The following is a 23460-nucleotide window of genomic DNA, read 5'->3' on the forward strand; positions in this document are numbered from 1 at the left end:
CCTTGTTTTATGGCACATTGTGCAAAGGGAATTTCTCTCGAAGGGCAGAGGGCAGTTTAGGGTGTGAACACCTGGGGCTCAGCCAGGAACAGCCCCCTGCCCCCGGGGAGACCCCCTGCCTGGGCAGGAAAGCTGCCCTGGGGCACAGGAGGGGGCTCTGGCCAGGGTCTCTGGGGTCTCAGGCTGGGGTTTCTATCGGGATTCTCTCTTCGGGATCTCTATTGGGGGTCTCTGCCAGGGGTTTCTCTCTGGGGTCTCTCTCTACTGGGGGTCTGTATCCGAGGTCTCTCTCTGGGGTGTCTCTGCAGGGTCTCTATGGGGGGGTCTCTCCCCAGAGTTTCTCTCCAGTGTCTCTCCTGGGGGTGTTTGTCGGGGAGTCTCTCCCCGAAGTCCCTGTTTAGGGTCTCCATTGGGGGTCTCTCTCCGGGGTCCCTGCCCGGGGACTGTCTTGGGGGTCTCTCCTTGGAGTCTCTCACGACGTCTCTGTCAGGGGTCTCTCTATTAGGGATCTCTCTTTTAGGGTCTCTCTCCCCGGGGTCTCTCCCCGGGGTGTCCATCGGGGGTCTCTCTATTGGGGGTCTCTCCCCGGGGTGTCTATCGGGGGTCTCTCTATTGGGGGTCTCTCCCCGGGGTGTCCATCGGGGGTCTCTCTATTGGGGGTCTCTCCCCGGGGTGTCTATCGGGGGTCTCTCTATTGGGGGTCTCTCTCTCCCCGAGGTCTCTATCGAAGGTCTGTCCCCGGAGTCTCTCCCAGGGGTGTCTATTGAGGGTCTCTCTCCAAGGTCACTCCCGGGGTCTCTCCCGGGGGTCTCTATCAGGGTCTCTCTATACCGGGGGTCTCTCCCCCGGGGTCTCTCTCGGGGGTCTCTATCAGGGGCTCTCTATACCGGGGGTCTCTCCCCCGGGGTCTCTCTCGGGGGTCTCTATCAGGGGCTCTCTATACCGGGGGTCTCTCCCCCGGGGTCTCTCCCGGGGGTCTCCCCCGCTCCCTCGCAGGCCCCGCCCCTCCCGCGCGCGCGCGGCATCCGCAGCCAATGGGAGGCGGGGGCGTGCCCATTGGGCGTGTCCCGGCGGGCCGGGCGGCCAATGCCGTGCGAGCCGCGGGTCTGGGGCGGGGCCGGGCGGGCGGGGCGCGGGCGCTGTGCGCGCCCGGCGGGTCGGGGGTTCGCGGCCCGGGGGGTCCGGGCGGGCCGGGGGCCGGTGGGCTCGGCGGGGTCCCCCCGGCCATGTGGCCGTGCGGAGGGCGGCGGCAGCGCCGCCTCGGTGCCGCCGCGCTGCTCCTCTTCGTGGTGTGGCTGCTGCTGCGCAGGTGAGACCCCGGCGGGGCGCGGGGGAAGGAGGGAGGCGGGCGGGGGTCGCGCCCCCGGCGGGGCGGGCGGGCGGGCGGGGGGTCCCCGCGGGTGGCGGCGGGGAGGGGTTGGGAGGGTGGCGGTGCCCTGCTGGGAGCAGGCCCTGCCCGCCGGGAATGGGGTTGGCTGCGGGAGAACTGCGCATGGATGGATGGATGGGATCGGGGCCGGGGGGGGGCTGGGACGGTTATTAACGGAATTAACGTAATTAACGGCTGCGCTCCCCGCGCGCTGCCGGCGGATTAACGTGCGGGGGGCCAGGCTCGGTAGAATCACATCTTGAGAGATCAGAGCCCCCCGCTCCCATCAGCATTCCTGCGGCCGAACGGGAGCGTGGGAAGGAGCGGAGCGAGCAGCGCTGCGGCCGCGCCGGAATTACCTAAAGCTTTAAATAAACGCTGCACCTGATACCCACCGCTCTTGTCCGTCTCCAGAAGTAATGGCTGGGGGAAGACCCGTTGCCAGCGCCATAAATCAGGTTCTCTGTTGGGCAAATGCTCTCCTGCCGACCTTGGCTCCGGAGAGGCTTTACATCATCGCCGTGCTGATGGATGATGCACTTTGCAAATCAATCGCTCCCGCGGATCTAACCCAGCTCTGAAGCTCTCCCTGATGTGCTCGCACAGTGTTGTTTCCCTCTCTCCAGCCCGTTCTGGGTCTGGCTCTCCCCGTCCTGTGTCCCCATATCACCGGTGGTACATGGATGGAGCAGTGTGGTGCCCAGGGGCCGTGCCCACCTCTCCTGTCTAACCCTGTTATCTTCCTTCTTCTGCTCCTGTTTGCACACTCCAGGCCAGCAGCTGTTCCTCTGGAGCCCACCTGTAATACCAAGAAGTTATTCAGGGTTCTAGCTTTGATCCCGTGTGTTTTGGGGGTTCATTTTGGGGGTGATGCTCTTTCCTGGACGAGCATGTCCCCTATTACAGCCAGAGGTGCACAGTGGCTTCCAAGTGACAGGAGCTCTTCCCAACAATGAAATGCTGGAGATAAACATGGAAATATACATGGAAATATATGGAGGTGGAATATACAGGCAAGGGAAGACGTAGTTATTTATTGCCACTTGGTTATTTTATAATGGGTTCCTAAATTCGTAGTCAGAAGTTACTGCTCAGAGCTGTGGAAAAGCCTTGATGGATCTTTGCATAATTAGAAGCAAAATTCTTTTACAGCTGGCCCTGGGTTTGTGCCACGTGGGTTCTTAGAGAGGATTATTGCAAACCAATACCTGATAAAGGCAGGGGAGTCTGTCTCCTGTAGAGTGTGTCCATAAAACACTGTATCCATTGGTACATGGTGTTTATCTCCATTGTCCAGGTCACCTGGGAATAAACTGTGCTACAAAATGTGGTGATTGTTACCCCAGCCTTGTGAATGGGCACTGGGGGCTTGTGGGGCAGGACAATGAGCTGGGAGCAAGGGCAGCTCAGAGCTTTCACTTTCCTGTGGCCAAGGGGAAGCCCAGAATAAACAGCAAAGCCCTGTGAGGCAGGTCCAGTGGAGCTTAGGGATTAGCTGCAAAGTCCCTTGTCCTCTGCAGCACATCCTGTAGCATCAGCAAAGCAAGTTAATGGTCTCCAGGCTCTTTCCCCTGGTATGACTTTTTTTTTTTTTGCAATAGCTTTTTCTCCCAGCTGTTCTGGAAATGTGGTGGTTCAACACCAAAGCCTCTTTTGCAGAGAGGACTTCATCTAGGTTTGTGTCTTACAGCTGTCTGGTTCAGAAGTTAACTGGGACTTTCCTATTCCATGTGTCATATTTTGCACTTCAAATTCCATCTTATAAACACAGATTGTTTCATTAAGGACTAACTGGTCCATCCCAATTTCACAGTCTCAGTTCTGGGGTGCTTGGTAATAGAATGATATTTTTTGCAAAAAGAAAAGGAGACTTCCCTGAAGCAGAGATGAAATCATAGACTCACAGAATCCCAGAATGGTTTGGGTTGGAAGGGACCTTAAAGATCATCTTGTTCCACCCCCAGCCACAGTCAGGGACACCTTCCACTAGACCAGGTTGCTCCAAGCCCCATCCAACCTGGCCTGGAACACTTCCAGGGATGGCTATTGAGGGACAAAATAGGCCAGTAACTTTTAGCAAAGCAAAAAAAGGTTCTTTGCAACCTGTGCTGTCATTATAGAAGTGAGAAAAAAAACCTCCTGGGAGCTATAAATTGCTCTCAGGAGGAAGCACAGAGCCCAGGTAGACTTTAAACTGTGGCAATTCAACTCTGGATTGCTCCAGAATGAAGCTCTGCTGAGTCACACAAGTGTTTTTTCTGAAGTTACCTTAACAGATCCTAATAAGAGATGTGATTTTAGGATATCTAAGATAATATGTTGAAAATATTGGGAGCCTGGGAGCTTCCCACCAGTCCTTCTTGGTGAGAAAAAATACTAGAGCTGGGGAGTTTTAAGACAGGAAACTTGATGGAAATGTGCCAAGTTAGTTATGCCCAGGATTAAGAAGATGAGCTTAAGTGATTAGTTTATTTTTATCTGGCTGTGTGTGCTTCCTGAGCACAGCCTTCATTCTGGCACAGTCTGCAGTACTTCTGTGTGCAGGGTAATTTTGGGGTCTGTCTAGCTCAGAAACAACTGGGAAACTTAGATATTTCCCAACCTAATCTTTAAAAATTGAAGTTTTGCATCTCCAGACCCCTTTGAGCTTTCCACCTCAGACTTGCCATTAAGAAATAGAAGTAGATGCAGCTGCTGTTTTGGGATCTGAATTGCTGAAGTTACAATCTGTGTGGGATGTTTCTAGCAGAATGGAAGGGCAGGTGGCCACAGGATGTCCTGTGGTGGACTGAGAACCTCCTCTCCTGCTGCTGAAATTCCTGGTCATTCCTTGGGAGCAATGCTGCCATTTCCCAGCCTCACATCATTATTTGGCTGTCCCCACTTTCTTGGGTAGCTGAGCATCTTCTATCCTGGTCCTGCTCAGGCAGTCACCCTTTAAATATGGCAGATTGGTATTTTGCACTGATTTCTCCTGCTTTGAGCTGCACTATCTTCATAAACTGTTATTATTACACCACGTTCTGAATGGATACATCACTGTCTCCTTGCTCAACACTGTTTCTGTGACTGGTTTGGCAATGAATGTTGACTGAAGGCAGTGAATATCTAATCTGGCTTCCTTTTCCAGGTACTACCCCTGCCTGCTGCCGGCTGTTTCAGAGCCCTGTGAGAATGCTGTGCTACACAGGTACCCTCTGAGCTTGTCAGCCAGCCCGTGCAGTGCCCTGGAAATCTTAGATTTAGTTCCTTTGTAGTCTCCTTGTCTTGTCAGAGGACAGGCAGTCACTGCAGGCTGCTGGTTTGCAATCCCAGGAGCTCTGAGCCATCCTCCCCCTCTGCTAATAACTGCTTTACACATAGTGTAGCCAACAGCTGAAGGCTTAGGTGCTCCTCTCTTCTCTCAGTGTGATGTTTCTCCCAAATGTGTGGGTCACTCTTGCTTTCTGGAGCTGGGAATTCATTCCTCACATCTGGCTCTGATGACAAGCTGCCATTGTGTGACTGTGTATTCAGAGTTGTGCAACTGGGGTGGTCTGATGGAGGCAGTGGAACTGCTTTGGAACTGGGCTTGGTGATGAAATGTTTTCTTGGTTCAGCCAAAATGAGCTGGGGAGTCTGTAAGGGAAGCAGTAGCTTGGTGCAGGAACTGACCTGATGGAGCTGTGACAGTGTGAGTGCTCACCCTGGTAAGTGCTGAGGGACTGGTGTCTCCTTTGCTCCAGTTCTTTTGGCAGATAACGTGCAGGAGTTAATAACAGCCATGTGGGCAGAGGTAAGTCTGTGGGGACAGCTGACTTAGTCTTTCCTTGGTGATGAATATAATCCAGGGGGTTCATTAAATTAAAGAAAAGGTTCTCTGCTCACAGGGAACAGGTGAGGGGTTTTTATTTTTTCCATGCATTGCACTGGAAGATACCAGAGCCCAGGAGACATTCAGGATGGCAACACTGCAGTGGGAACAAGGATCTGGAAGTCAGCCACTGTGTGCCATCCACTAAAAGACAGGGAGATCTTAAATTTCATAAGTTATGGAAGTGTTTGTGGATACTGTGAGTGAAAGCTTCCCCATCCTGTGTTTTCAGCAAGTGAATTCCATGCTCTGTGCCTGAGCAGGGCTGCATTTCAGCTGTAGGGTGTGGCAGAGTGGCTTGGGGCGTTCAGGATGGAAGCTGCTCGTGAAATGAATATCAAATCCACATCTTAGGAAGATCTCCCAACTGTTTTCTAGTCTTCTGAGCAATCTATATGCTCTGTGTGATAAAGAGTGTGGTTTACTTAAAAAGCAGGAAGGTCAGGGCTGGTCCTGCTGGGTGAGGTGGAAGGAGCAGCCTGTCCTAGGGGGACACATCCCTTCCCCAGGATGCTCATTCGTGTGTCTCTCTCTTCCAGGTTTAACTGGAGTGAGCTGACCCCTCTGGGGCTGTGGGGAAGGACCCTTGGCTTGCAGACAGAGAACTCCCAGTTCCTGCTGGAAGGAATGCCTTTCCGCATATTTGGGGGTTCCATGCACTACTTCCGAGTGCCCAGGGAATACTGGGAAGATCGGATGCTTAAAATGAAAGCCTGTGGCTTAAACACCCTCACCACGTAAGTGCCCTCCCTCCCCAGGCTCTGTCCAAGTTCCTCACAGCATCTCCCCTCCTCTGGGGGGCTTTGTCATTAATTCCAGTGGGTCATAATGTTATCAGTACATCTTATTGTGAGAAAAGACATAAAAAAGAGAAGTGGGGCCTCAGCTTTTCTTTCTAAGCATCCCAGAGTGCATTATCCTTCACCTCCCCTGCCCTAACTCTGCCTTTCAGGTACGTGCCGTGGAACCTCCATGAGCAGCAAAGAGGGAAGTTTGACTTCAGTCGAAACCTGGATCTAGAGTATGTGGTACAGACAGCTCTGCTATTAAATTCTCCTGTTTGGTGGGAGGGTGTGTGTGGGGGGTCTGGATGAAGATGTCATTTCCAGCTCCTGAAGCAAAGCTGTACCTTGTTCAGGCAATGGGGACTTAAATTCCTCCCTCTGCTTTCTGGAGTTCTGGGAACTTAATGGGTTTAGCACCAATCCAGCATAGTTGGATTGCTTCATCAAGCAATTCTCTGCTGGTTTGGGTACCTGAATTTCATGGTGCTTGGAATATTAGGAGTGTGTGGAGCAGGGATTCTGCAGGCAGACAGTAATGCTGCTCTCTATATCTCCAGGGCCTTCCTTTCCCTGGCAGCTAAAAATGGGCTGTGGGTGATTCTGCGTCCTGGACCTTATATCTGCTCAGAATGGGACCTTGGTGGTCTGCCCAGGTAAGTGTGTAAATAATTCAGCTGAGGGAAGCATTTGGGACAAAAAAAACCCCAACTCCCTGATCATACAGCTGAGCCTCCTTCAAAGGAATTGCTTTGGAATGGCTGGCTGCTGGATGGGGATATTTATTTTCTGTGTCCCCAAAGTAGGTGAATACTCATTATCTTACTGAGCTCCTCTAATTTTTTTTTTGTTTATCTTTAAAATGATAATTGTGTTATGGCATAATGCTTACAGCAAGAAAACAAAACTGGGGGAACCCATCTATTACTGTTGCACCTTGGCTGTCTGTGAACAGTATTTGCAGCTTGGTGTGAGAATTTGCTTCATCTCAGATCTATTTTTAAAGTCCTGCTAGAACATCTGTATTAATGGGTGGCAGTAATAAGGACCCATGACTTTCCAACCTCCTGTTGCACTGTCCCCTAAAGCACACTCTGTATTTTCCCCTAAAGCACACAGCTTGCTCTAAGAGGCTCTGAGAGCTGAGGTGTTGTCACATCACCCACGTGGTTTTTTATCAGACAGATGAAAAATTCTGATAAAGAGCAACGGTGCTATTCCCATTTTATGGATGATTTTGTAAGCCTGCTGAGCTGCATTTAGCATAGAGGAGTTGAGTCTTTCAGGCCTCTGGAAGGACATTAGTTAATCCCTCCTTTTGCAGAGACAAGGAAGGCACAAGCTCACTCTGTTTAAATGGTTACAGCACTATATTGTTGTGCTCTTCAACAAATTGCCCTTTTCTGTGTTAAACCCAAACAGAACTAAGTCTTGTAAGTAGAAACAATGGGAACAATGACTGGAAGCTTTGTTTTGAGCCATGTTTGGGATCTTTATGAAGGAGCACTTGGTTGTAGAGCACCCTTGGGAATGCAGGGAATTCCAGAGTAACCTTTAGAGAGATAAGGTTAGCCCTTGAAATATTTGGGCAAGTTTATGAAATAGTTTAGGCCTGAAGTGCAGAACAAAAAAGAGGGGAAGAGATTGGCAATTGGAGCCTGGGGTGATTTGAAAGTGTGACTGGTGGGGTGTCATTGGCACTCCTGGTGTTGTCCACTGTGGCACAGGAACACCAGTGATTCCTGCCCAGCTGTGGCTGATGTTACCTCTGGCAGCTCGACTGGGCAGGAGACTGGAACACATTCTGTTTGCTGCTTTTCCACAGCTGGCTGCTGCAAGACCCAGAGATGCAGCTGAGGACAACCTACAAGGGCTTCACGGAGGCCGTGGACGCCTATTTCGATCGCCTGATGCGTGTTGTTGTCCCTCTCCAGGCAAGTACAACCCTCTGCCCTCCCCAGGGGTGGGCACTGACTGCCCAGTGGCTGTGAGCTCTGTGTAACTGCAGCAGGCTGAAGCAATGACAGTTTTGCTCTAGGAACCAGCAAGGGCTGTAGTTGTCTGTGTCTGTTTGGGAGCATGGGAGGGTGGAGCTGAGTCCATCTGAGATTGGTACATCTTCCCTGCAAGACACTGCCACTGTGATTTTGCTCCCTGGGATTAGAAATCATGATGAACAACCACTCCCTTTTGCTGCCCACAGTACAAGAGAGGAGGTCCCATCATTGCAGTGCAAGTGGAGAATGAATACGGTTCCTACGCCAAAGACCCCAACTACATGACCTATGTCAAAATGGTAATGGTGGCACTTCTGCTTCTTTCTGTGCTCAATCTCTCCCCTAAACCACCTTCCTGAGAGTGTGTTCTTTCTTCTGAATAACTCTGAGAGTGGCTTCAGAGACTCTTGAAAGCGTCAGTCCCTAATGCAGCTGCATTTCCCAGGATGTTTCTTCCTGGAGTGGAAGAGAAGGCACGTGGCCCTCTCAGTGCTGATAAGCCTGTGTTCTTATGTCTTCCAGAGCAGAGGGTGATAGGGAAATAGGGAATATCTGCATTGCATAGCTGGTCTTGAAGAAGCTTCTCCTGGGGGGTCCTGTTTTGCTTCTCTTAGATGACATTAAAGTTTTCTCTTTTTGACTTTCCTGGGAGGAAGGTTGATGTGAACCAGCACACTCCTAAACTTGTGTAATCTGGGGCTCAGCATCAGGCAGGTTAATTTGCCTAAGGCCTCCTTTACCCCTGTCAAAAAGAGATCAGACTGTGCCCTGGCTCCTGCCTCTGAGTGGGTGATAAGGAGTTGACCTGTACCCCCTAGGACAACTTTTCCTGGTAGATCTCACAGCAGTCTGACCTGGTTGTTTGCCCCCAAAGTCAGGCAGATAACAAGATCTGCAGTGTATCTTAACAGGTTTATTGTTTAATTTCTTCTCACTGAATGCTTAAGAGTGTTGCTGCATGTGAGGGAGGTCACCCCTCCAGTGTGTATGTGCTATAAATTGTGTTTCCTGCTACAGCTTTATCAGATCTTTCTGTAACCTTTTGGGTACTTCAGCTTCACCCTGAGGCTCAGGTTGTCCTATTGCTCAAGGTGTACAGAGGTTCTTCAAGCAAATAAATCCCGTGGCAGGAGTGTTAATCTGTTAGAGCTGGGCCTGCTCCTACATCAACTCCACCTCATGGAGTGATGTCACTTTGCCTACAAGGTTAAATAGGAAGTGTATGTACAACAAGTTACAGACATAATGCCAAACAAATGGTTTTCAGAGCCCTAAATGGGCTACAGAGACTCTGAGAGGGGTCTGCAAACTCATCCTTGCTTTTCCATGGCTCAGGGAGGAAAGAGCTTGGGCTGCTCCCCAGACTTGTCAGGACAGATCCCCTTGCCAGGCCTGTGGGTGTATTTTTGCAGTGCTCTTTCATCACATTCTGGGGTTGTGTGCAATTTGCACCCGAGGAAGTGGAGTGGAGTGGTTAGAGATGAAAATGTGGGAAAGCAGGATTTGCAGGGATTCCTTTTTGGTGGGAGTGGGATCTGATGTGAGGTGGGGCTCTTATTCTTTGTTCTGGTTCAGGCCTCGGGCTTTGAATGAGGCAAGGTGATTAATTCACATCTAGCATATATGGCCAAGTTGCAATCTTCCTGGAATGAAATACTCATCAAAAAGCACCCCCATCTCACACAAAACCTCAAATCCCTGTCCTTATCTCACTCTTTTGAGTGCACTGCCTTTGCCTTCCCAAAGGTGAAGACCATGAAAGGTGTACTGACACAATGGCTTTTCCTCTTTTTACCTTAGGCCCTGCTAAAGAGAGGGATTGTGGAACTGCTGATGACCTCAGACAACAAGAATGGGCTGTCATTTGGCTTGGTGGAAGGAGGTATGTGCTGGTAGAGACCAGGTAAGGCTGTGATCCTTGGGGAACATGGCTTTGGAAGGAGAACAGGACACTTCATGCACTAAGCTGCACCCACCAAGTGTGTTCTGTCCAGCCCAGTCCCTTCCCAGAAAGGTTTAGGTGGTTTTTTCCATGTGAGGTACAACACAGGATTGGCCATCTGTACTTCCCAGTGACTCAGGAGATGGCAGCACCCAGCATTTCTTGTTATTTTTCCAGATTACAAGGCTGAAAATACTGCTTATTGCTTCATTTCAATGTATATTAAACAAGGACCTCAGCAATTACTAGCAGTAGTAACTTATTTCTAAGATAGCTGCTTTGCAATTAAAAAGAGAAGAAAAAAGTCCATCAAAAGCTTGATTCTGAATTCTAACATTCTGTAAGTTTACCAGTATTTTATGGGGCAGCTTTACCTCCTCAGCAAGCTTGTTTTGGGGTGAGCAGCCTTAGGCAGGTAAAGGAGGGGATCAGATGTGCACAGTGCCAAAGGATGGCTATTTAATTCTGTTAAAGTTTAAAAATGCTGCTTCCACCCTTCTCCTTTTCCCTGTGAAGGAAAAGGTGCAGCTGTCTGAGTTCCACTGAGCCCTAAAATCTGACTGTCTGGGGCACAGTGTAACATTGATTCTCTGATTTCCAGATCATTTCAGCTCAGATTTACTCTGTCCTTGCCCTCTGATCTCTCCTGTGTTCCCATTGCCTGCCTGAGGAGTTGCTTCCCTGAATGAAGTGTTTGCAGGGTGCAGACTTGGAGTGCTCCTGTCATCACTCAGTCGGAAATAACGTTAATTTTCTAATCTCAACCATGGAGATGGTTAAAGGGGAAGACTTTCCTCTCTTTTTTTCCCCTCCTCTTGTTTTTATATGACAGTATGAGAAGGACAAACTCAGTAAGTGAAGGGTGATGCTCTCATTTGGGTTTTTTTGGGTGTGCAGCAGTTTTCAGCTCTGACCACACAGAGTCACTCTCTCCCTGCCAGAGAGCTGGAAGGAGAAGGGCTGGTGTGGAAATTCCTGCCTAGCCTTCATCTCCTGAGGGAATGTTTGCTGCCTCAGAGCTCCTTCTTGTTTGGAGTTGCCTTTTCTGGTGTGTTCATGCTGAGAGCTCTTGGATACTGATTTGACTTCTGGATGTCACAACAATCTGCTCATCAGAGTCAGAATGTCAGGAATCAGGTGTGTGGAATAACTGAGGCTCCAAGTGGGGCAGCAGCAGGGTGGGTAGGAAGGAGCTAAAGGAGAGTCAGGATCACTTCTCATCTCTGGAAGTGTCCAAGGCCAGGCTGGATGGGGCTTGGAGCAACCTGGGATAGTGGGAGGTATCCCTGCCCATGGCCCAGGGACAAGATGATCTTCAAGGTCCCTTCCAACCCAAACCATTCCATGATTCCAAGCTGGGTGGCTCTGCTCTGACCTCGTACAGCCCTTCTGGGGCTCATGGGTGACAAAATAAAGCCTCTGGTGTCCCTCCAGGACCGTGGTGGGGAGTGGTGTGTATGTGGGATCCTGTGAGAAGGATCAGCAGGGCTTTGGGGACTCTCCATTTTCATGGTGTGCTGTTAATCTGCATGAAAAGCAGAGTTGGGCTTGTTCTCCTTCAGGATTGCCAACTAATGTATTACATCAGTGCTAAACCCACGTTTTGTTTTGTTCTCCCTTCATGTTTTCTGTGCCAGTTTCTTTAGCTCAGCACAGTGCATAGATCAGCCTCTTAAAATCAAGGTATAAATAGTGAGAAGTGAGCTTTTTCTTCTGTAAATATTCTGTTTGAAGTGCTCAGTCTGACACAACTGGGGCTGGATTTGGTCCCAGCTCTCTTGTAAGAAGTTGATTTTTAATACAGAATCATATCATTGCTCCTGCATTTTCAAAGTTGGAAGAAATATCAGTGTGACCACAGGCTAGAAGAGGATGAAACTAGTTCAAATGTGTGCCAGGGGCTGAGACACTGATCCCAGATTAGTGTCTTCTGTCCTGCAGGCAGGAGTTCCCACTGCAGGGCCTGAAGATCCTGCAGCACACACAGCTGGTTTCCCTGCTCTGCACGGGGCAGAAGCACAGAAAACTCTTGCAATTCCAATTCTCTCTGGTTCACTTGTCCTGTGGTTCCTCTTGCTCACCCCCACAGACATGACAAGCTGTAGGATATTGCCTGGGTAGCAATTCGTGCAGCTAAAGCCTGGGAGATCAATGTGGCATCCACACAGGACTTTCTCATAAGTTTGCCTTTATGTGGTGCCTTTTATCTGAGGATCTCCATGTGCTTTACAGGCTCTAATTAAAGCTTGTGACACCCCATGAGCTGCTCTGATGCTCTCTCTTTCTAGTAGCTCTGAACATTGGAGCTAAATGATGTCCTGCAAGGATTCCACTGTGTGCTGTGGTCCAGCTGGATTCTGCACACCAAGCAAAGACTTTGATGGGAAATTTCTGAGGAGGTTATTTTGGTGGTTCAGAAGATGTTCCAGTTCCCCCTGAGCTTGTGCTGGGCTAATGCCTAAAGAGATGGTCTTGTACACGTTTTGTATGAGTCTACATTAATACATTTTTCTTTTCCCAATAGCACTGGCCACTGTTAACTTTCAGAAACTGGAGCCTGGGCTACTGAAATATCTGGACACAGTACAGGTAAGTTGCAGAAAGACATTGTTCATGCAGGTTGTCCAGGACAGCATTAGAAGTAAAGCACTGAGAGTCTGTCTGGGCTTTGTGTGTTGATTTGAGGCTTCCTTCTCATCAGGCCAAATCCTTCTGGAATCAGTGAAGGAGGATTTAACTGTGCTGTTATCCAGCACCTTTCCATCCAGCTGTGCCCTGTGTGTAGCTCTTAGGGGTTGGATGCTCAGTAACATCCTAGTTCACAATTGTCAGACCTCTCTCCTGAAGTTCCATCATCTTTTTCCCAAACTCCTTTACCCTGCTGCTGTGGCTGCTCTCAGGAGGGTGTTTGCAGGCTGCTGCAGTTTTCAGGGTGCAGTGTCATGGGTGTTGCAGTCACCCCCAATACCTCTTTCAGTGTAGATTGAGGAAGTTTTAGTGTGTCACTTGAGCATCTTTAACCCCCTGTGCTGTCAGAGAGGTGAACAGGGAGGGAATTGCCTAAGGAACACTTGATGTGAAAAGTGTCCTGATTGTGATGAGGGAGTAGTGAAGGAACAGCAAGTTTTGGTTTTAATGACAGGTCGTCTCTTTGCATCCTCTGTCCTCTTCCCTTTGCTCTCCTTGCTCCAAATGAAGGATGTGAACAGCTGACATCTGCCCCCAGCCCCAATCAATTCTCTTCTCACCCCTTTCCTTGGCTTTTTCCTGGGCTGTGGAAGGAAGCCTTGCTGCTGGATGTTTAATCCTACACTTTGCATTTGTTTTCTTTTCCTGTGCTGGCAGAAGAGGCTCTGCTGCATGTGCTTTCACCTTCTTTAGGTCTTCTAAAATTCCCCAAACCCTGCAAATGAACAGAAGGTGGCACCTTCCCCACCAAATGAATGCAACATGGCCCCAAAAAAGCAGCTCCTCCTTTGCCACACTGACTAATTACAAGATAGGAAGCCTGTTATTCATGTTTTTAGGGATTATTAAGCTGTGTTATCTTTTCCTTGTCATGGGCTTTTGTTCCAGAGGGTGATAAAATTCCTTCTGTGACTGGTTTACTGGGGATGGATTGATTCAATGTATTTCCAAGAGCTGCTCCATACCTGGAACATTTAGGTGATTACAGGCAGTTGTTTTCTCCTAATGAAATAAAAGTTGCTTTAATGCCACTAACCTTGGCCAATTCCTGTGGCATCAGGTAGAGCCCCTATCCAATAAAAGGCAAAATGGACTGGAAATGAAGCCCACGAGGCTGGAGTGGCAGCACATGTTGTCCTGTCTGGGTGGAATTCTGCAGGAGCTAAGGGAGCTGGCAGGGGGTGACAAATGGGAAGCAATTGCTCTGTGTGCAGAGCCTTTAATGAAGACCTAATTCCTGCAAAGGCTAATTCTTCCCTGCCAACACCATATGCAGCATTAAAAAGGCATTAACAGCTAAGGTCTGCTGTTGTACCTTGGCAGGCACTGCCTGCCCTGCACCTGCAAACTCTCAGCTGGCAGTGGCATGGCACGTAAGCAGACATTTATAAATGTGGATTTCTAGCAGAAACTAAACAGTGACAGTTGGTTTGTCTTTTTTTTTGCTACAGCTCTACCAAACAACAGCGTCCAGAATTGTTTGGTCTCACCTGATTGTGTGCTGAGGTTTTTGCTTTGTGCAGAGGCACAAAGCTTTGCTTGCCTGTTCTGGGCATTGGTGTCCCACAGGATCTTGTTCCTCACATGTCCAGAGCTCCTTAGCTGCCTTTTGTCTGTGCCAGTTGAGAAGAAAACACTCTTGTAAAAACCATTTCACTGAACTGGATTTGAACAATGCTTCTCTAGAAAACAGGAGTGAGTGCAAGCCTGCCCTGAATGCATTTTAACTCTGTTTTTCTTTTTGACACAGAGAGATCAGCCAAAGATGGTGATGGAGTACTGGACTGGGTGGTTTGATAACTGGGGAGGCCCTCACTATGTCTTTGATGCAGATGGTGAGCACCAAATTCTGTCCTTGCAGGCAGGGGAGCATTTTACCTCCTGTAGGAATATGGTGAATTTAATCCTCTTGCAAGTGGAGCACCTTCTTGGTGGTTAAAAGCTCATTAGGAAGACTAGTACTAAAAAAATAAACCAACAGCTCCAGAACCTCCAGGGCATCTAAAGTGCAGTGAAAACAGAGCTATATAAGACTGTTTTAATGACTCTCTTATCCTCCTGCAATTGTCTTTGTAATTGGGTCATTAGTGTGTTCAGTTTAGGAGTCTGGCTGAGTAGTCCTTTGAACTCCTCTGCTTAAAAGCAAAATTCCTGCTGGAGTCCATGACCTTTACCCTTTTTCACTTAGAGGAGAGGATTATCTGAATGTATGAATGTGTCCCAAAGTGTCAGTACAAGATACAAACCACGACACAAATCACTGTAATTGCACAGGGGTGGCTGCCTGACAGGGACCAGGGTGTTTGTGTCTGCTTTGAATTCCTGGCAGTGTTACAGCCCAGATTTGTGGTCTGTGGCCCCTCTGGCACTGCCCTTCCTTTGCAGAAATGGTGACCACCGTGGCCAGTGTCCTCAAAACAGGAGCATCCATCAACCTCTACATGTTCCACGGAGGCACCAACTTTGGCTTCATGAATGGGGCTCTGGAAGCTGATGAGTACAAGTCAGATGTCACCAGTTATGGTGAGTTTTCTTCCACTGCCCTGCCTGTGGTGGGAGTGCAGCTCTGACTCCCCCTGGGTTAGTGACAGTGACAGAGACACACTTAGAAATGGTCAGTAGATCCACTTCTCATAAAAAAAGGAGCTCAGAAGCAAATACCTGTCTAACAGGAGGGTTTACATTAGTGTTTTCTGTTTCCAAACCCATTTCAGGATGTGGAGGATCCCCTTATTAGTTGTAAACAGGAGCAGCACAGATGATGACTTTGCTTCTCTTCTTTCTAGGGAGGGATGATGTTCCAAGATACCATTCTGGTTTTTGATTTTACCAAGTCAAATTGTACCATAAATCTCTCTTCATCCCAACAGCCTTTTGTTAAAATGCTTAATTGTTGACTTTATCCTGTGTGAAATTCTGGATTATGTGCAAATTAGGTCTCTAAAAGTATGTTGCTCCTTCACGAATGGCTCTTCTCCAAATTAGTGGTTGTTTAGTGACATTCACTCAGCTCAAAGTGCCATGAAAATTGTGTCTTGGGCTTTTACTTCTTGCATGAAGCTGTCCCAGAGCTGCTGTATGTTTTTAAATCACACGTGCTGCTTTTCCAGACTATGATGCTGTGCTGACAGAGGCTGGAGACTACACATCCAAATTCTTCAAGCTCAGACAACTCTTCAGCGTGATCATAGGTAATTATAAACCCAGGAACCAAAATACTGTTCTACCCACAGTGTTAAATGAGGGAATTGTTTAAACTGGCCCTTCTGCTGGAGTTGGTTGGTTGGCTGGAGGTTATTTCCAAAAGATGGGAGAGGGACCAAAGGTCTGGAGGGGCCTTAAATGTGTGTTGGCTGAAATCATTGTTCCATCTTTCTCTTTTTTTTTTTGCACCCCAGGCCATCCTCTTCCTCTGCCTCCCATGATTGAAAGCAAGGCATCCTATGGTGCAATCCTGTTGCATCAGTACATCTCTCTCTGGGATGTGTTACCATCTCTCTTACAGGTAGGAACACCTATTTTAATGCATCTCAGACCTAAAAGGCATCACCTCTTGGGTGCAAAAGGCAATTAGTGCACTGGCTTGTTATCCCACGAGGAGAAGGTTGGGGAATGTTTTGTCAAGAATATGTAAAAGAAGCAAATCTTTTATCTCACCTTTTTTTTACTGCTACTTCTGTTCTCTTGAGACTCCAGTTCTGCAAGTCCTTGGCTCCCTTCTCTGGTACTTTGCTGTAGCTTTCAGAGAGCCATGAGGGAATTAGGGTTGGAGCAGCTCCCAGGAGGCTCCCAGGGAGATGTACCCTGTGGCAGAGTGTAAACCTGTCTGAAAGGAGCCTGTCAGTGCTGAGAAACCACTCCTGACGTTCCTTTTGCCTCTCCTTTGCAGCCCATTAAGTCAGAATTTCCTGTTAACATGGAAAATCTGCATCTAAACGACAGCACTGGGCAGTCCTACGGGTATGTGCTCTATGAGACTGTCATTTTTGGTGGTGGCCAACTGCACACAAGGAACCATGTCCGTGACAGAGCCCAGGTAGGGACCAGAGGGCAGCTGGGACTCACTGGGGTGGGATGGAAATGCTTTGGTCTGGAAAACCAGGCAGGAAATGGGGGGAAATGTGAACTTGTAGATTAAGAGTGTGATTCTCTCTTTCCAGTTCTCACCTAAGCCCCAACCCTTACCATTTGCAATTAAATTTGAGTTTCCAGTTTACTAAAACTTAAAATATCTTTAAGCTTGAGAATGTTGAATACTCTGAGAAATACTGTGATTTTGTTTTTTTTTTTTTTTGTCCCACCTGGACTTGAATCAGTGACACATTTGTGGACACTGAGAGAATTTTCTCCCCAAATACAACTTCAGTAACCTGTGCAAGACATGGTTATAGCAAAATTGATGTGAAGTTGCTCTTGTCTCGTGTGCTCTGTTGTGCAGGTGTTTGTTAACACTGTGTATGTGGGTGAGCTGGACTACAACACAGTGGAGCTCTTCATTCCTGAGGGACAGGTAACTAGCTGGGGGTTGCTCACAGCAGCAGTGTGTGGATAACAGAGCCAGGATCACTAAAGAGGAATTTCTCTCAGGAAGGCACCTCCCACCTACCCCAGAGAAGCTGGTACAGCAGGGAATGGTTGTTACACCCAAATTGGACACCATCTCACTGCCAAGTTACTGTTTGTGGTGGAAAAGTGGGGTTTGAATACTTTTCCATGGAGAAAATTCAAGTTACTGTAGTCCTTGCTGCACACAATTTGCCAGCCTTCCTGCCACAGCTGCACCTTGGACATCAAGTACCTGTACCCTGTTTGTGCAGGTTAAATCTGTGTAGGCTTCATCTTCCTTAGCACAAAGCAGGTTTTAAGGAGGGTTTGGGGGCTTTTGCACCTTTTGGGTCTCAAATTAAATGAGAGGAGACTGAGGGCAGTGTTACCCTGGCAGGACCTGGCCCCAAGACTAATGTATTGATTGAACACATGTCAAGAGAGCTGTGTGTGGCTCCAGGAGCAGGTGAGGGGGTGGATACACCAGTTGTTCTTAAGGCCTGTGGGAGGATTTATGACATTAGCCTGTCCTGTGTCAAACTCCATTGCTGGCTCTGTGGGTGATATCCAAATGGGACTTCAAAATTCAACAGGAAAAAACCCCAGAAAACTTCCATGCAGAGGCTGAGAGCTCCTCAGTGCTGGAACTTTAAAATAAAGTGAGAAATGGCAGCTGCCAGAGGTACTGGTGCCACCTTCCCTCTGAAACACCTCTGCTGACCAGGCATTGAGGCTGATACAGCTGGTCCAGCTGATGCTCTTCCTTTTGTTTTTCAGGGATTCAGGCAGCTGAAGCTCCTGGTAGAGAACCGTGGGCGTGTCAATTATGGCCTGGCACTGAATGAGCAGAGGAAAGGTGGGTTAAGTTCTGTGTTCTCACACTGTCCTGGAGAGTTCTCCTGAGTTTAAGCCCTGCAGAAGTGTCTGGGTGCTTTGCACAGCACCAGACTAAGGGCCCAGTGCAGCTCTCGTGGTGCTGGACATGACTGGGAGTTGGTGGGAATGGTGGGATGGAGGGAATGTGTCAAAAAATGTCATCACCCCCTGTCTGGAGGGTCACAGGTGAAAAGCTGTGGCTGCTTAATGCCTTGCATTAAAGATTCTTCTTTTATAGGGATGCAGCTAAACCCAAGGCCATCACTGAATCTTGCTCTCCTCTAGGTTTCCTAGGTGATGTTCAGATTCCCTTTCTCTTGCTCTGTGAGCATTTTACTTCACAGGGAGAGAAGGAAAATACCTTTTTTAATCTGTGTTTTCCCCCGGGGGGCTGATATTGGAGAATCACACCATTTAAAAACTCACACAGTATCAGGAGTGAACTGCATCCTGTTGAGCAGAATTTACTGAAGTGCTCAAGTCTGTCACACACAGTTGTGGAGCTGGAAGAAGCTGAAACCCCAGGATTCTGTTTTAGCAGGGAAACTAGATGCAAAAGCTATATAAAATAGATTAATGGAGTTAGGCACGTGACTGTATTGATTTTATTTAATGCAGAGGAGGTGCTTAGGCAGCCTCAAGTGCAGGACCCAGGCTTTGCCTGCTATAGGGAGAATAGTTATAACAAGAGAGTGCTCAAGGTAAATTACTGATTAAGGTGCCTTAAGATCCTTGGATGAAAAGCACTGGACCAGCACTGGGCATCAGTGCTTGCCCTTGTCATATTTTGCTGTGCCTGTTAGAGAAGTGACTGATTCACTGCTCTAAAAAAAAATCTCAATAAACTAAAACCCAACAATACCAACCACCCCCCACCTGCTGCATGTGCCAACAGTGTTTTCTGCCTGGAGTTGTTGGATGACTTGGTGAGTTGAAGCAAAGGAGAGAATGGAGAGGCCAAAGTGTAGTAATGTTCCCCACTCAGTCTGGATGAGCAATGGGACCATATGGACTCTAATTCCATTGCAGAACGTGGCTGCTTTCCATCCCCTGCTGTTCCCTGCATTCAAATAGGAAAATCCATCAGCTTTAGCTGTTTTTCAGCTCTTCATTACCCCCAATTGCTCTCACAGGCTTAATTGGTGACGTCTTCTTGAATAAAACCCCCTTGAGGAACTTCAAGATTTACAGTTTGGAGATGAAACCTGCCTTCATGAAAAGGTTTGTGGGATTTAAACTTTTTTTTTTTCCTTCCTCCTTTGAAACCACCTATTTACCAGCAGTGCAAAATCTAATAGGGAGCAGCTAAATGTATGAGAAAGGCAACGTGAGGTAACAGCAGGGAGGTGGATTTTTGCACTGAGAAGTTCCTTGCTGATAGATTTGCCTGAAATAGTGCAGAAAATAGTGCTAGATTATCCATACCATTATTTAGAATGAAATGTATTCACTCTGTGGAGGATTTGAAGATTTCCTTGCAGCTTGCAGGTTAGATCAGGTAGGTAAAAGCAGGGCTTAGTCAAAGGGGTGGGTCCCCACATGTTGGAGAAGTTTGGGTCTTTCTGGAAATCACCAGTATGGCTGATATGTTTAGTAATTCAGACAGTAATTCAAGGGGTGGATTAATTCTAGAAAGCTACTAATAGTGCATTAACAATCCAGATGGCTTCCTCTCTTCTATGTTATTGTGCTTTAATTCAAGAAAGGAAATCTGTCAGGGGACATCAAGGAGTCTCTGTCAGCAGATACAGAAAATCATAGGCATGTTTAAACCCTGTGGACTCTGGCCATGAGCCAGAGAGACTCTTCAGTGATGTTGTTAATACCAGAAAGCAACTTATGAGCAATCCCCCAAGATATCACAGCTCCCCCATTTTGTGTAGGAAGGAGAGAGAGGCAAAGTTAAACTCCAGTGGCTTTGCAAAGGAAAAAAGTCCACGTTTGGAAATTTCCAAGGACAATTTTACCAGGTGCTGGGGGGCTGCCTGAAGGATGTTTATTGATGGGGTAACTCCCAACCTTTTGGGCTGCAGGGTGTTAGAGGAATGTTTCCAGTGAGGAACATTTAAAGCAAGTGAGCTGCCATGCCCAAATAAAAGCAAGATTAGTCCCCACTGCCCTCAGTTCCTGGCTGTTGACCAGCAGCACTGGAACACAATCAGCTTACAGTCCCCACGGGGGAGGAGGGAGCAGAGTGTTGTGAAAGGAACTGTCACAGGCTTTTAGTTGAATAATTCAGTAGCAGTCAGGCTGCACTGGATCAATAACTTCCCTGAGTCCAAGAGATGCAGCTCCTAAGGGTCAGCAGGAACATGTTCTGACAGAGGCTCAAGGCTTCTGTGGGATTCTACACCCCTTATTTCCTCTTCTGTTTGTGCCTGTGGAGTTCTCCACTCCTTGTTTCCTCTTCTGTGTGTGCCCTGCTCCCAAATTGTTGCCACAGGTAAGAAGTAATGTCAGATTGCCCCTAATTACTGCAAACCTGGAAGGATGTGTTCGTGTTCCTGGGCAGGAGTGTCTGGTTTGAATCCTGTCACTTCTGCAGGTTTTCCTGTAGCAAGCACTGTGGAGGAGGATGGGCACTTCAGCCAACATGAAGCAGAGCTTTTTATCACAGAATCACTGGTTTGGGTTGGGAGGGACCTTAAACTCATCCCATTCCACCCCTGCCATGGGCAGGGACACCTTCCACTAGCCCAGGTTGCTCCAAGCCCCCTCCAGCCTGGCCTTGGACACTTCCAGGGCTGGGGCAGCCACAGCTTCTCTGGGCAACCTGTGCCAGGGCCTCCCCACCCTCCCAGGGAAGAATTTTTTCCTAATATCTAATCTAAACCTTCTCTCTTTTGGTTTGACTCCCTTCCCCCTTGTCCTGTCACTTGGTATCAGAGTTGATGGTAGCCCCAGATATCCTTCTCTTGGACCACAAGCTGGGCTCCTAGTGCTGTGACCATGAAGACACAGCCAGGTGGCTCCAGTACCTCTCTGAAGTGGGTCCCTCTCTTTCAGCCTGCAGCAAGTTTCTGGATGGAGCTCAGTCCCAGATTACTTTGTTGGTCCAGCATTTTTCCGTGGAAGGCTGTGGATAGAGCAACAGCCACAGGACACTTTCCTGAAGCTACAGGCAAGTCCTGCTTTTTCTTGATCAAGATTTTTCAAAAGCTGATTAGAGAGACTCTTCTTGTGCACTAGCTGTGACTGAGCTCTGTCTGTAGTTCTGTAGTTCTTTAGTCTTCTTGTGGTCTTGTTATTCTGGGGTGTAGAGTCTCCTCCAGCTGGGAGGTAATTCTGTTCAGTCTGTGGTTGTCCTGATGAAAAATACTGACCCTGCAGAGCTGCTAATGACCACTTAGTCTTTTTTATTGACACACAAATGCTATTTTCTATTTACTAGAAGACTAATGGGCACAAAAAATAAAGGAAGGACTAGTTTTATCCTCGATGTGATATGGAAAGAGTCACTTCTTTATAGCCATGGCATGAGAGTTGGCATTCCTGTTGTCTTTCTGTGGAAGATTGCTGCTCCTGCATAGAACTTCAGATGAGATATTAAGTATTATTAAACTTTCTCCTCTGACTTCCCTCCCTCAGAGCCAACCAGTCATTACTTACTGCTCACTTTCCCATTAATACTTTGCTGTAAATGATGTCAGTCAGCAGCAATACAGTATTTCTGTCACCTGGGAAAGAGGTGAGGGGAGATATTCCATGCTTGGGAAGGAATAAAGTCTGTTCAAAAGGATGAAGTTTCCTGTGCAAGCATGAATCATGAATTGCACATTTTTGAGAGCTTTATCCCTTTAATTAGTACATTAAGGATAACTCCTGTTCAACAGGGCTTACTTAAATGTTCATAGCTTCAGGGATTTGGGCAGGGAAAGCAAGCAGAAAACCTGTGGAAAGTGGCTGGAAAGAATGCAAGTGTGAAAGCAGATTTAGTTTCCTGGGGGGATGTTAACGAGGCAGCAGAGCTGCATCAGTAATTCCATGTTCTGCCTTGATTCCAGGGCTGGGAAAAAGGAGTGGTGTTTGTCAATGGGCAGAACCTGGGCCGCTACTGGAAAATTGGACCTCAGGAAACTCTCTACCTTCCTGGGCCCTGGTTAAAGAAAGGGGACAATGAGGTGAGGGGAAAGGGGGGGATTGCTCTTTGCCTGTTTGTGTTGTTAAAGATCCTGCTCTGAGCCACCTCCCAAAGAGCCAGACATGTACAGGATATTAATTACCCATGTCCAGCTGGAAGCCAGCACAATAAAGGGAGAGTGTTACCTCCTAAGGTCTGTAAAAATTAGGGAAGGTGCTGCTCTAAAGCTCCTCTGGCTCTGACAACCATTAAGACACTGGCAGCTAAACTTCAAAGCACTGCATCAAGTTGAGAATCAAGACACACCTGATGTGATGCTGGTTCACTTCTGCACCACGTGGTGCCGAGGGAGAATCACGGTCACCGTTCAGACTCGCCCTGATTGATCCCTCTAAGTCATGCTTCCTTCCCCTGCTGTGAGCATGTGCCTTTTCCTCCTAAAAATACTCAGAGTAACTCAGCCTTTGCCTGAAGGAATCCCACTCAGAGATGCCCCTGTGTCCTGCAGATTGTCATCTTCGAGGAGCGCACGGCGGGCCGGATCATCCAGTCCGTGGACATCCCTTACTTGGGAAGGACCCAGTACGTGGACTGAGGAGAGCTGCTCTCCCGTGTTTGGTTCATCCTGAACATTCCTGGTTGCATGTCTGGGGACATGATGGGCATGCTAATCTCCACTAGACCCAGGTAAAGGATTTGCCCTTTGGCAGTGAGTTCAGAGGAGGGGATGGGCCCTGAGGAAGCAGGGTCCCTTGTTTCAAGGACGGATGGATGGATGGATGCAGCAGCTCATCTCCCTGGACTACTGAGGACCCAACAGCCTGGCTGGCTGTGCATGTTTTGGACCATCTGGTGAATGTAGGGGAGTAAAAAAGGTGCTGGAGGCAGGTGGGAGAGAAAGAAAGAACCGAAGCCATCTGAACCGAAGCTGAGCTCAGCTTTCCAGTGACTTTAAAACTGTCTTATTACTGGCCTCCTTGTTTTTATAATTAGGTAGGGAGAAAATAGTTGGTGAATGTGTGGGTAATCAGGTGTGGAAAACCATTTTGTTGTGCTTCCAGGCAGATTTTAGCACCTCTCTCTGCAAAGAGGCCGTTATTTGTTCAGTTGTTGGAAGCCAAGGTGGTTGTCAAATGACTTTTAATTTGAGCTTTTTTTTTCCCACTGAGTTTTACGATGGAGGTTGTCTCTCTCTCAAAAGGAAAAAAAAAAAAGTTTTAAAAAGTGAAATGTGTTTTGTCCTCTGTCAAATCCTTATGTTTTAGGCCAGGCAGGAATGAGAATTTTCAAAGAGAAGAAAAGAATAAGTGAGTCTTGCAGTCCTCTC

General features: G+C 48.1%; 1 protein-coding gene across 3 annotated transcripts; it reads left to right on the forward strand.

Moving 5' to 3' along the window:
* Nucleotides 1–1153: 1153 nt before the first annotated feature.
* Nucleotides 1154–23363, forward strand: GLB1L2 (galactosidase beta 1 like 2). 3 transcript variants are annotated; one of them, XM_064634674.1, is made up of 20 exons: nt 1182–1309; nt 4500–4559; nt 5762–5959; nt 6175–6243; nt 6565–6660; nt 7830–7938; nt 8208–8300; nt 9802–9883; nt 12468–12532; nt 14382–14466; nt 15017–15154; nt 15742–15822; nt 16030–16136; nt 16521–16667; nt 17070–17141; nt 17954–18032; nt 19186–19273; nt 21059–21173; nt 22057–22173; nt 22642–23363. In XM_064634674.1, exons 1-20 carry the CDS (start codon nt 1227–1229, stop codon nt 22726–22728), a joined length of 1971 nt encoding a protein of 656 aa, XP_064490744.1. In that variant the 5' UTR covers nt 1182–1226; the 3' UTR covers nt 22729–23363. The 3 variants fall into 3 exon arrangements, with proteins under 3 accessions (XP_064490745.1, XP_064490744.1, XP_064490746.1); XM_064634675.1 differs by lacking the exon at nt 4500–4559 and having other exon boundaries at nt 1154–1309; XM_064634676.1 differs by lacking the exons at nt 1182–1309; nt 4500–4559 and adding an exon at nt 4591–5058.
* The last annotated feature ends 97 nt before the right edge of the window (nt 23364–23460 follow it).

This window comes from Pseudopipra pipra, chromosome 23 (genome assembly GCF_036250125.1).
Source record: "Pseudopipra pipra isolate bDixPip1 chromosome 23, bDixPip1.hap1, whole genome shotgun sequence".
NCBI lineage: Eukaryota > Metazoa > Chordata > Aves > Passeriformes > Pipridae > Pseudopipra > Pseudopipra pipra.